Source organism: Heloderma suspectum, chromosome 12 (genome assembly GCF_057233095.1).
Source record: "Heloderma suspectum isolate Gila_16-S chromosome 12, 16-S_ref, whole genome shotgun sequence".
Lineage (NCBI taxonomy): Eukaryota > Metazoa > Chordata > Lepidosauria > Squamata > Helodermatidae > Heloderma > Heloderma suspectum.
Window position 1 is genome coordinate 19,773,209 of NC_139469.1, and position 14,099 is coordinate 19,787,307.

Consider the following 14,099-nt stretch of genomic DNA (forward strand, 5'->3'; position numbering starts at 1 on the left):
CAAGTCCTTGAAGAGTGCTATTCTATCTCCCCTCAGTCTTCTCTTCTCAAGGCTAAACATGCCCAGTTCTTTCAGTTTCCCCTCATAGGGCTTTGTTTCCAGTCTGAATCAGACGATCACTCCATCTCGCCCAGTACTGTTGACACTGACTGGCGGTGGCTCTCCAAGATTTCAGGCAGGATTCCTTCTTAGCCCTACGTGGAGATGCCGGGGATCGAACCAGGGACCTTCTGCATATAAGACATGTGCTCTACCAGTGAGTTACAGTTCCACCCATGGGTTGAAGTTGGTTTGTTTCAAACAAGCTATAATTAAGATTAACCACACTTTGTTGGGTTTGGATGACACAACAAATTGTGGCTAAGGAGGAGGAAGAGGTGAGCACCTGAGTCCAAGACTCACTGTGGTTTGTTTCTGTCAGGAAAAACTTTGGTTCAGTGTGGTGTCCAAACTGGGATGTCATTTATAATGTCAAATATTCCCTCCCCCACTGAAACTTTCTTTTATATAGAAAAACTGCCTTTTACTCTTATTTGCTGGACATATGGTCTTTATTCAGTTTTTAAATATGCTATATTTAACATGCTCGTTTGTATTAAATTCAGATTTCTTTTTAAAATGGGTTATTTTTAAAGGAGTGACACAAACTATAACATAAACTGTTCTTTAAAAAAAAAAATCCAAGTTGGGTTTTTCAAAGATCATTAAAAAGAAATCACAGATTTTTTATCCAGAACAGAAACCAAAATAAAAATTAGACAAATGTTAAACCACTCATGCCATCTCAATCTATTCTTCCTAGGAATCTCAGCTCAACAGCTTGCTCCCTGGTCACTTCCAACAATAGAGAAGACCACTGAATCAATTATAATTGCCAACTGTAAAAATGGCATAGGGCTAATGAATGTGTGTACTAGATTTCACCTTCCAGCAATCCTGTCTATTGGCCATTCTGGCAGGGGTTTATGGAAGGTGAAGTCCAAAACATCTGAAGATCTACATTTTGCCCACCTTGCTCTAAAAAAATACTGTATTTTGTTTTTAGCTGTATCTGGAATTGATTCTAACCTTTTCAATTGATTGGCTCAGTACAGACATCATGCCAAACAATGGCCCAAACTGCATGGCCAATGGTCTGGGACTACGGGACTTGAAGTCCAAAACATCTGCAGGGTTACCTACCCCTGTTCTAGAAGCTGTGCTGCTACCGGAACTATGGCTTGTCAATTCACGCCAAAGCATAGTTAGCACAAAACATAGATTGCAAACTCATTTCAAACCACGATTTCCAATTCTGATTCACCAGCTGATCATAAAACATTGGTTTGTCAATTCACACATCATGCCAAACGGTAGTTAAGTTTCCTTAACCATGGCGAACCTTAGAGTGATGTCTGAATTGAGCCTTTGTCTTTGAAACACGTCTAAGAAGTATGTCAATCAGTAATGCGCCTGATCTCGTCTGATCTTGGAAGCGAAGCAGGGTCAGCTCTGGTTAGTACTTGGATGGGAGACCACCTGGGAATCAGGCTTCCTGCATGGAGCAGGGGGTTGGACTCAATGGTCTTGTAGGCCTCTTCCAACCCTATGATTCTATGATTCTAATCAAGAGAAAGTGGTCTGTCAAGCAGATTTCATTCACCCTACCTCTGTCTCTTAAAATAGCAATAAGGTGGCATTTTTATTTGGCAACGTAATCGTCATGGCTTAACTTGGTGAAATTTAAGAAGTGCCAGATTTTCAATTTATAAATATTTATGATAAGGACACAATTTTATCTTTAATTAGCCCAACTGTTAGGGACACTTCTAAAGTGAGAAATTTAACTCAGCATTTCACACCAGATGTAGCTTCTGAAACTCAAGTTTTTAGCTCTGTGGCATAAAATGAATGGGATGCAGAAATCAAATGAGAAACAAAGAAACACACATTTTGTTCACATGGAACTATAAAATAGAGTAGCAACATCAACTAATTTTTAAGGGGAAAAAATGAAAAGAAGGAGTTTCTAAACTCGAATGAATGAACGAAAGCATGAATGGAAAGGCTTATGTAATTCACAATTGTTCTGGATAATAGAATCCTTGATGACACAATAAGAAGGGAACCACCATCATATTCTGAGCTATGGGATATTATAATGAAAGCAGAATATAAGGCAATGCTAAACCAGTGTTGGAAATTCAGTTAACTATAACTTGGGCCCTATTGGCTATAGGACTGTAATAAAGGCTAATTTGGTAGAGAATACACACATGAAAACCAGTTTCTTTTCCTGACACTTGAATGGGAACTGAACCACCTTGCTAGTCCCTAAAACAGCCTTCCCTAGCCTGGCACTGTCCAGATATTTTGGACTACAACTCCCAGCAGTCCTGACCATTGGCCATGCTGGCAAAGGCTGATAGCAGTTGAAGTCAAAAACATCTGGAGGGCACCAGGTGGGGGAAGGCTGCCCTAAAATGATCCTGTTCTTTACGTAATGTGATCAATGGGCATAGTGTTTCACAGAGACAACAGCAAGATGGCAGATCTTGGCCTCGAGGAGTTTACAATCTAAATTTTAACACTGAGTTGACAGTGGAAGGCAGAGAGGAAGATGGAGATGAAGATAAGCAGAGGAAGAAGACATTTAATTCAGATAGATATGCTTAGTTAGTGTAGATGTGCTTGGACTTAGTTGTGCTTAGACTTAGTTTCAGGATGGGAAAAGGACCAAAGTACTGTGCCAAAGGCATCGTTGAAAAGGTGGGATTTGAAGGGAACTATGAGGCGGCATCTCCCAGGGGTTGTGGGAGGCAATTCCAGGCATAAGGGGAAGCAAGGGAGAAAGGGAAGCACCTTTTGAGGAAGCAGGACCTTTGGATCTTCAGTGGAGCTGAAGGAGCACATAGCAAACTTTTGGGCTCAGTTCAAGGTGCTGCTTTTAACACAGCCTGGGATCCTCATGCCTCCAAGGCCACCTGTCCCCATCTGAGCCCACTCATCTGTTGAGGTCTAGTCAGCAGGCTTTCGTCACCTGTGCCATCTTCACAGCAAGTAAGTACATGCCTTCACTGCTCTAAAGCCCTAGAATCTCCTTCTAAGCCCATCAAAAACAACGTGACAGTGGTGGTACCTAAATTTGCATGTTCACCAAGGCCAGAAGCAGCTTCAAGATTACGGCTGCCTTCAGAAGATCATATCTTGGCTTACTTAGACAAGAAGTGAATGAGCCTTGTGGCCTTGAAGGCAGTCACTTCACTCCTCCCTTCACACGAGCTGGCAAACATGCCAGGATGTTTTCAGTTAAAGATATTTTCCTGTTACATCCAACCCAGGAAAACACAGTTAACAGATTTAGAACAAGCCAGGATATGAAGCCAACTTTAAATCATGGCTTCATATCTTGGTTTGTTCCAAAGCCATCAACCATATGGTTCAGATGTAATGGGAAAACAACTGAAGACTTACTGGTGTGCTCACTTGCCCCTGTTAAGGGAGGAGTGAAGCAGCTACATCGGGGCTACAAGTTCCATTCATATCTTGGCTTACTAAGCCAAGATACAATAGCCCGAACCAGGCTGATAAATGCATGGATCTGCCCTTGCTAAGGAAGTGAATGGAGAAAACCTAGCTAGGGATGGGTGAACGAGCGATATTTGAGATCACTGGCATTGTCCAAACATCATCTCGATCTCATCTTTTGCCCGATTCCTGTTTGTGTCACTGCTCCCTTTGCGCGAATGGGAAAATTGCACAAACTGAGCAGTTGATTGAATGGGAGTTTTGTGCCAATTTCCCTACATTTGCAAAACTTTCCTCCCTAAAGAGGAGCTGATTCAGTCTACAGAGGAAATTTGCACAAATTAGGATATCTGCACAAAATTGAACTAGGAAAGATGTGCAAATCGAATGAGAGTACATGTCCAGCAAGTTGCAAACATTTTCAGCAGACACATGCTCATGCTCACGATCACATTTGGGGATTCGAACTGGGCGTGCTCGCGTGTTTGGCTAATGAAAACTAAATTTGCATTCATTCCTAGTTCTAGCACATCTGCAACTTGATGTGTGCATCCAAGCTCCTGTGCAAAAAACTACTGTCTGGGGGACGCTATGTGCAACCTGGTTCATGGGTAAACCAATGTTGTTTAGCATACTCACAAAACGAAGACTTCTTTTTAAATGACTCCTGGGTGACCAAAGCAGCTAACATTTGGCATTGTATGAGCATCAAAACTATCATGAAAACTAACCACGCTAGGACGCTGCTGCAAGATGAGCAATTGCTCATACATCTTTGGAAATGCCAGCATATGCTTCTCCTTGTTTAATTCTAATCAGTAGCTGGCATGAATCCAATGAACAGTTAGGCACTGAAAAAATTAAGCTCACAAATTCAAAGATTTAAGACACATATGTATAATTAACATACATGGAATTCATGGCCATAGGATGTAGTGATGGTCAATAGCTTAGATAGCTAATAGCTTAGATGGCTATCAAGCATATACTTAGCTTGCAGAAGGTCCCAGGGGTTCAACCCCAGGCATCTCGAGTTACAAGGATCAAGTGGCAGGTGATGGGAAAAGCTCACTCTACCCGAGACTGGAGAGCTACTGTCTTTCAGAACAGACAACACTAACAAATTAAGAAAGTAAGAAGATCTATGCTGGATCAGACGAAGGGCCCATCTAGTCCAATATTCTGTTCACAAAGAGGCCAACGAGCTGCCCATGGCAAACCCACAAGGAGGACATGAGTGCAGTAATACCCTTCAACCCATGTTCCCCAGCAACTGGTGCACATAGCCATGCTGCCTCTGATCTTGGAGGTAGCATACAGCCAGCAGGACTAGTAGCCACTGACAGCCTTCTCCTCCATGGATTTGTCCAATCCCCTTTAAAGCCATCCAAATTTGTGGCCATTGCTACAACCCATGGAGAATTCCATAGAAGAAGAAGAAGAAGGGGAAGAAGAACAGGAAGAAGACTATGTGCTGTGTGAAGAAATCCTTCCTTTTATCTGTCCTGAATCGGCGGCCTGATTTCGGCTGTCTAGCTGCAGGACCTCGGAATGTGGGAAGCACTGGCCGGATGACACATAGGATGTGTCGTACTGGCATCTCCGACCTCCCCTCCCTGGCCCGCCCCCAGGAATACCCCGTTTTCACCACTCCGCACTGCTCTTATGAGCGCGGAGTCGATCCGCACTGCCTATGAGGCAGCACAGGAGGGGGTGGGGTTCTCCAGGAACCAACATCAGAGCATGGGCCCTGAGGTCGGTTCCCGGGAACCGACATATCCTATGGCCGTCTAGCTGCTGACTAGTGGTCATAGGATTGCACCCTTAAATGATTATTTGGTTCAACGAAAATATATCACTTCCTCTAGGTTTCTCACTCTATGGCTCGGAAAAGAAGTGCTTGTCAAGGGACAGATGCCTTGCCAACCTTTACAAAAATGACTGTTGTAGTAGAAGTTTTTCCTCCCTCTCCCTTCATGATTTTGAACTATCCTACATGCCAATCACTGTACTTTAAGCAAAAGTGGAAGGGGGGAAAAGCAGATCATCAGGAATGGGGCAAGGGGGGAAGAATAATCTTTCATTAAGAAAAAAAAAGCCCGTCTAATTTTCTTCTGCTGGGATCCAGAAAATCGGAAGAAATATTAAGTACTCAGAAGGTTTATTTATTTATTTATTTATTGCATTTATACCCCGCCTTTCTCCCTCTCGCAAGGAACTCAAGGCGGCTTACATTATCCTCCTCCTCACCGTTGTATCCTCACAACAACAACCCTGTGAGGTAGGTTGGGCTGAGAGTCTGTGACTGGCCCAAAGTCACCCAGTGAGCTTCCATGGCCAAGTGGGGACTAGAACCCGGATCTCCCGGCTCCCAGTCCGTCACTCTCACCACTACACTACACTGGCTCTTTACCATCTTAAACTGCAAAAGCCAGAAAGTCTTATATATATGAGATTTCATTATCTATTGTCTGTCTGTAAGACCTCCGATTTCATAACCAGGAATGTATTCAAATTGATTATTTGTTGAGAATGTATAAGAAAAAGAAAGAACGAAGAGAGACTGTGTCGATGTGTATTTGTGTAACTGTCCTGCCACGATCACTGTTTTTATTCTCTGTTGACAACATCCTGTAGACACAGGAAGGTTCTTCAAGTGAAATTAGTTTTTAAAAAAGGAAGAAAAAAGGTAACTGAATAGCTCTGTAACTAAGGAAACTGAGCTATGGGAGCTCACATTTTTTGAATCTGGGATTATTTCACAGCACACTTAATTAAACTATTGTATTGTGAATTGCCTAGCCATTTTATTTCTTCTTTGTGGTTTAATTAATAAAGGTATATTTGATTGAATGGGAAGAGATCTGTTATTCAGTCATCTATTCAATCTGTACTAGCAGTCTCGTTTACACACACGCACACACACACGGATACCTTATATTAGGGTCCCAACATTTAGGGAGCAATCCTTTGCATGTTTAGACAGAAAACAGTCCTACAGCTCCAGCATGGCTGGCTGAAGGGATGCTGGGAGTTGTAGAATGTTTTTCTGTCCAAAAGTGCATAGGATTTCACCTTTAGTCAACTAATCGGTTGATTAATTGATTCGCTGGGACACCTCTTTAATCCATCAAAAACATTTTTAATCAGGGGCTGGGAATGCTGGCTGGGAATGATGGAAGTTGCAGTCCAACATATCTGGAGGACACCAAGCTTGGGAAGGCTGCTATAATAGAAAGCTAGACAGACAGAGAAGTCAAGATAGACAAGTAGTGTGAGACATTTTTCTCCCTGTCTCATGATACTAGAACCTGGGTTCATCCCATGAAGCTGATTGGTGGGAAATTTAGGAAGGACTGAAATCCGTCCATAAGAGGAAAGCCTTCTTCACACAGCACACAGTTAAACTATGGAATTCACTTCTACAAGATGTGGTGCTGGCTACCAATTTGGATGGCTTTCAAAGGGGATCGGACAAATTCCTGGACAAGGCTATCAGTGGCTACTGGTCCTGATGGCTATGTGCTACCTCCAGTGTCAGAGGCAGTGAGCCTACATAATCAGTTGCTGGGGAACATGGGTGGGAGGGTGCTGTTGCACTCATGTCCTGCTTGTGGGTTCCTGGCCAACAGCTGGTTGGCCACTGTGTGAACAGAACATTGGGCTAGATGGAACTTTGGCTTGATCCAGCATGGCCCTTTTTATGTTCTTAACACTTGTTCGGGTTTCTCCACGCTGGGCAGCTGGTACTATAAAGCCTCCATTAGGGATGTCAGAGAAATCAGCAATGGAATCAAATGAGCTCGGATTTCTATGAATCCAATTCATAGATTCTGCTGCAGACCGGCTTTTCACAAGTTGCATGGATTCCATGGACTTGTGGACCAGTTTTTTTTTTTTTTACTTTCTGGGATTTTACACAAATTCATTCGTAGAGAAATACGTAAAATAAATAAACAGCTGGAAAAAATCTGATTCCTTTAATGAGCGGACGATGGAACAAAAGGCACTTGACAATTGGTGAAAGGCAGACAGAACGGGTTTTACAAAAACCATACAACCCGAGCCTCCATCTTAATTTCTCACGAAGTCCCAGACTGAGATGACATTGGGTGCTCCAGGCCACTGTGCAAAATTAAAATGGCAGCTCACATATGTACATCATAGCTCACAGCCACCCTTGGAACACTGCTGCTGCTACTCCTGCTGGGTAAGCACAAGGGGGAGCCATCGATCCAAGAGGCAACCCGCCACAGGGCACTTTGCTCAGACCCCCCTCAACACCTGACTGCATGCGCGCTACTAATTTACTCCTGGTATGGCGAATTGATATATCTGCCACATCACCACCATTACGTATTCAATGTATGAGTTGTCCTATAAACAAAGCTTTCCGGGCCACCGACATAGTAACAGCCAGTATAATACAACCGGTGATAAAACACGTCACAGGAAGAAGTTAGAAGAATTGACGAGCAGCAACAATAACTTAAAATAATTTTAAAAGGAAGCACCTAATATGGAAAAGGATAATTTTAAAATGCAGCTTTAAAACATATAATTGAAAATAAAACAAGCAGCAGTGAATTTCTCTCTTTTCTTTTTTTTAAAGTTCTAATAGTAGGACTCTGTCGTTCTCCTACAGCAGGGGTGCAGAACCTCTTTCACTCTGAGGGCTGGATTCCATCCTGGAGAAGCTCTCGGGGGCCGTATTCCAGTGGTGGGTGGGGCTGAGGGGAAAAGAGGCAGAGCCAAAAATACCAGCAAACAGAAGCTTAAAGCTCTCACTGCCAGTAACTACGCCTTTTAGGGCACAATCCTATGCAGGTTTAGACAGAAAAAGTCCTACAACTCCCAGCATGCCCCAGCCAGCATGCTGGGAGTTGTAGGACCTTTTTTCTGTCTAAACCTGCATAGGATTGCACCCTTAGAATGGGAAACCATCAAATGTATTTACTTACAATATTTATATACTGCTCCATATCTAGAACAGATTCCGGAGTGGTGAACACAAGTGATAAAACAGTAAAAGGATAAAAAGATTAAAGCCCCCGATTAAAATTACGCTATTTTAAAAAACAGAATACCAGTAGAAACCATGACTGGTCAATTAAGGAATGCCTCCTGGAACAGTGCTGTTTTCAGGAGGTGCTGGAAACAGCATATTGCTGGTGCCTGTCTGACCTCCAGCGGCAGAGAATTCCAAAGAAAGGGAGCCACCACACTGAAGGCTCTTCTCCTGGTAGACTCCAATTGGGGTATAGGCCCATGTGGAACTACCAGGAGCAAGCCCTCTGATGACCTCAGTGACCGGGCAGGTTGGTAAGGGAGAAGGTGGTTGGGGAATAGATTGGTGGTTGGGGAAAAGGGACTTTGTGGCAATTCTCCACCCGTGTCCTACAGGATGCTTAAAAACAGATGATGTAGACAGTTTTGGAGTAGAGGGTCCTCCTCCTGTGAAGTGTGCTCTTTCCAAGATCATTACACCCCCACCCCCATGTTTCTTTGGCCAATGCAAGGGATGATGGGTTAGCCACTATTTTTCCTCTCTGCATGGGGCCACAGAAGAGGTGGCCAGCCGGAGTTTAATTCCCTACTGAAACAGCTGTTCAAACAGCAGAGATCTGAAGCACTTTACTGCCCAAGTCAATGGGGAACAAAACAACTGCAGTTTGAAGTGTGGAGTCTGAGGCAGCAGTTTTGTTTGCCCTAATTTAAACCTGGCCCAACATACTAAAAACAACAACTTGAGGTGTTGTTTTTTTTTAAGTGGCAGGTAGTGAAGTCCAGCTATAACTGAGCTTTATACTACACAGTGTGGATTTTGAATATAGTGACCAAGTTACCAAAAAGAGGGCAGAGCGCAATTTAAAATGAAATTTGAGAGAAACAGAGGTTAATATTAAGATGGGGGCGGCGGCAAAAAGCTTCACAAGCCAGGTAACTGGTTTTATTTAGTATTTTTAATTATGGTTTATGGCAATGGCTGAAAACCCAAGGCACTCAAGGTTCTTTGGACTACAACTCCCATAATCCCATGACTATGGTCTATACTGGCTGAGGTTGTTGGGAGCTGGAGTTCCAAACTATGCAGTTTTGTACAACTGGTAGGAACAAGACCAGTTTCCCTCAGTCTCTGCAGGCACGAGACTGAGGGAAAGACGCAGGGTCACAGGGGGGGTGATCTAGGCTTCAAGGCCTAATTTGGAGCTGGCCAGAGTCAGGTGCTGACCAAGAGCTCTCCACAGTACTGAAACTCTGACCACACCTGCTCACTGCTAGACTGTATTCTCTCAAATATTTGCTAGGGAGAATCATCTAAAAAAAAAATAAAAATCATTACAACCCTGAAACTGCCAAGCTGGCCTAACATGGCATTTGCAATTGGCATCGATTCATTGTCACTAATGAACGTCTGAACTGGAAAATGTCCAGTGGAAAAATAAAGCAGTTGGACACTTTTCGGGAAAACTTTCCAACCCACACGACTGCCCTGACACAACGGTAATTACATGAGCTACTAACGGCCTGAAGAGCCAGTGTGGTGTAGTTGTTCCAGATCCGGGTTCTAGTCCCCACTCGGCCATGGAAGCTCACTGGGTGACTTTGGGTCAGTCACACACTCTCAGCCCAACCTACCTCACAGGATGGTTGTTGTGGGATAAAATGGAGAGGAGGAGGATTATGTACGCCGGCTTGGGTTCCTTGGAGGAAAAGAGGCAGGATATAAATGCAATAAATAAATAAATAAATAAATAAATAAATAAATGAGAGGGCTTAGGCCTCTGCCGTACGAACGAAGAGTACCTGCTTTGTGGAATTTTCCCAACAGTTCGCGTCGAATCGACCCCTCCAGGTTGAAGTAGTCGTGGTCTTCGTCGGGGTCTTTGCGAAACAGGGGGATGTGCTGAAACACGATGACATGCTTACACTTCCTCTCCTTGGCCGTTGCAAGCTGGTGGTCAAGCCAAACATCCTGAGCTTGCTTCAGTTCCAGGCATTTGGAAGCATCGAAATAAAGCTGAGTGTTCAACACGAGGAAGAAGACGCCTCCAACCCCAAAGCTGAAGTAATCGTCACCCCACTCCCGGCAATAATCATCGATCGTCTCCGGGGTCGGTGTGTTCCCAAGGTCGTGATTGCCACTGACAAAAACCACGGGAATGTCACGGCTGATGCCCTGCAGAACATCCTTCAGATCACGGGTTTGTGCCTCCCGCCACGGCGTCCCTACAAAGGCAGAAGGATTAGGTGTTATTATTTTTGCACGACTTCCGCTGGCTCCAGTTCCCTTGTAAGCTTCTGGCACCTGCCATTCTCATTATGTAAAGAACTTGGGATTATAAAGAGTGAACAACCACCATCACCGCAAAAATACAGTGATCTCGAACAGTACAATTCAGGACACTGTAAAAAGCTGAACAAAGAACCAACGTGCAATATCTCCGAACCGTTTTTAAGGTGCTGGGGTGATTGCTTCCTGCAACAGGAACCCTGAGCTTTTTTTTTTGGGGGGGGTGCACCCTGCAGACTGAGCAGTGCCCTGTGGATACTGGTGGAGGTCTGGCTGGCAAAAATGGCCTCCCGGACCTCCGGAAGTTGCCCATTCCTGACCTAATGCAAACCCACAGTTTGGTACAGTGTGCAAGCTCTGCTTTTATGTGCGACACGAACGCAGTGCCAGCTCTGAAGAGGTTCTAAGCTGGAAGGAGGGCTCGGAGCGGAGTTCTAGTCCACATCCCTACAGCCACAGACTGTCAGGGCAATGTGTGGCCATCCCTCCCCTATGGACACCGTCAAGGAAGTGGTGGGAGAACAGAGGGGAGGAATGACTGACATGGACAAAACCGCCCACTGGCTGCCCATGCTGGTTACAAGTGTGCCTCAACATTTCTGGGGAACAATCCCACACTCCCAGTACTGTACATCAGACTCCCCCAACCTGGTGCCCTCCAGATGTTCTGGACTTCATTCCCCATCAGCTCCAGCCAGGAATTCTGGGAGCTGTAGTCCAAAACATCTGGAGTGGCACCAGGCCGGCGAAGGGTGGTCTTCTGTAATTAAGCCTAACATGTGTCTTCATGTATTCGTCCGTTACCCCCACTTTCCCTTCCCTTCCCCTTCCTCTGATGTCTGCCTTGCGTCTACTTTTATTCCTGTAAGCTCCTCGGGGCACAGACTTGTCCTTCTCGTTCTCTGTCAAGCACGACACACATAGAGGGTGCTACATCAAATCGCTACATCAAAAACTCAACAGCAGGAGCAAGACGGGATTTGCTCAGGCTGGTTGCAATCAGCGGCAGCCGCAGCGGCCCAGGTAGATTATTCCCCCAAAGCGTGAATCCATTTGCTAATAATCCACTCTTTAACTGACCTTGGCTATGCACGCTGCAGAGGACGCAGGGGGAGAAACAGGAGCCATTTATAATGCATTAGCTACAGATCTCTCCTGCGGCTAAGGCTGTCTCTGCAAGTGCAGGTATGGACGAGAAGTTTTAAGAAAGAGGAGCTGGTCATGCCTGGACAAGCGGACTCCTGTCTCAGGGGAAAAAATAAAATGCGCTCCCCCCCCAACGGGAGCCTACTTCTCACACACCATTCCAAGAAAGAGGCAGCAATGCAACCTGCCCCAACCTGGTGCCCTCCAGTGGCTTTGGACTACAACTCCCATCATCCCCAGTCAGCAGGGCCGATGGTCGGGTGGGGTGGGAATGGTAGTCCAAAGTTGCTGGAAGGCGCCAGATCAGGGAAGGATGGTGGAATGGACAGAGGCAAGCCAGGACTGGCAAGGCCTGAGTTTCAATCCCCCGCCCTACCCACAAATCTTGCCGGGTGACCTTGAGCTAATCCCCAGCTTTCAGCCTGTCCTACCTCACAGGGTTGTTGTGAAGTTAATTTGGAGCAAGAGTGGGGAGGTGTTTGTACACACATATATGTATATACACACGCACATACACACACACATCTGTTTAGCTAAAGTTTATGTTGTTTACTAGATTTATATCCCACCTTTCCGCCAAGGAGCTCTAGGCAGCAAACATTGTTCCCCTCCTTACCCATTTTATCCATACAGCAACCCTGTGGGGTAGGTTAGGCAGAGAGGCAGTGGCCAAGGTTCCGACTTCCATTTTATCCTCACAACAACCCTGTAAGGTAGTTTATGCAGTGAGAGACAGCAGCTGGCCCAAGTTTCACCCAGTGAGCTTCATGTGGGGGATCTGGTGAGGATTTAAACCCAGGTGTCCTGAATCCTAGTTCCACATCTAACCCAGGGGAAGGCAACCTGGTACACTCCAGATGGTTTGTACTACAAGTCCCCAAATCCCTGATCGCTGGCCATTCCAGCTGGGTCTGATGGGAGTTGTAGTCCAAAGCATGTTGAGGACACCAGGTTGCCAACCTCTGCTCTGACCACTCCACCACACCGGTTTGCTGGTACAAATCTAACCTTTACACTATGAATTTACAAACTGCCGGTGTCCTTCCTTCTCCTTGGAGCTGCCATTCCGGAGGTCCAGAATGAGTCCATTGTTGCCTGCTAGGCAGTTTTGCCTTTGTTCTGACTTTGGCTTAGTACTCACTGACGTGATTATATCCCTGTGCCTTGGCTACACCACTTCAGACTGAGGGTGGGGGACTCATCAGATCGAAGGTGTCTCTGTGCACAGCATTCCCTGCATACAGAAAACTAGGTGAACTGGTCACCCGACTCATCTGGAAAGAAATCTCCCATATGGGGAATTGATTTGGTTCTGCAAAAATTGCAGTGTCACTTGTATTTTTTTTGTTTAACAGATAACCTGATTTCTCGACAAGAGATTCAAAAAGAGACGGGCTATCCTAAAAAGAAAGGTGGGGCAGGAAAAAAAATAGGATAGAAACAACCATTCTACTTGCAAGGATTTTCAATTATTTTAAATTAAACATATTATTATTATTATTATTATTAATATACCGCCTCATAGCCAAACCTTTCTGGGCGGTTTACAAAAGTTAAAACATTAAAAGACAGGATGGAAAGTTTAATAACCATTTACATAAAAGCCTTCATAGATTGTTGTGGCCAAGGGACTTGCGTAACTCAGCCTTGTTGTGGCGAAGGGGCTTGCGTAACTCAGTGAAGCCATAAGCTATGCCATGCAGGGCCACCCAAGACGGACAGGTCATGGCAGAGAGTTCTGACAAAATGTGGTCCACTGGAGAAGGAAATGGCAACCCACTCCAGTATTCCTGCCAAGAAAACCCCATGGATCATATCACAAGGCTAAAAGATGACGCCGGAAGATGAGCCCCTCAGGTTGGAAGGGGTCCAATATACTACTGGGGAAGAGCAGAGGGAATTTCCAAGTAGCGCCAGAAAGAGCGAAGCGGCTGGGCCAAAGCCGAAAGGACACTCAGCTGTGGATGTGTCTGGTGGTGAAAAGAAAGTTTTCTTAGTTTGTCTGGTGGTGAAAAGAAAGTTTTCTTTCTGGAAAAGGTCAGTTTACATTCCGATTCCAAAGAAGGGCAACACCAAAGAGTGTTCAAACTACCGTACAATTGCGCTCATTTCACATGCCGGCAAGATTATGCTCAAAATCCTACAAGCTAGG

The 14,099-nt window shown here is 45.0% G+C and overlaps 1 protein-coding gene across 4 annotated transcripts in view; it reads right to left on the reverse strand.

Moving 5' to 3' along the window:
• The window catches only part of CPPED1 (calcineurin like phosphoesterase domain containing 1), a 93,770-nt gene that overhangs the window by 27,901 nt on the left and 51,770 nt on the right, over positions 1-14,099 (reverse strand). For 2 of the 4 annotated variants that reach the window (XR_014785564.1, XM_084818641.1), the window contains exon 3: positions 10,315-10,737. Coding sequence is in view for 3 of the 4 variants with exons in the window: in XM_084818641.1 (XP_084674767.1) it covers positions 10,315-10,737 (423 nt within the window). In the remaining variant the exon portion in view is untranslated. Of the gene's footprint in view, positions 1-7,794; positions 8,238-9,659; positions 10,212-10,314; positions 10,738-14,099 lie in introns of those variants that run through there. The other 2 variants (XM_084818642.1, XM_084818643.1) reach the window with 2 other exon arrangements.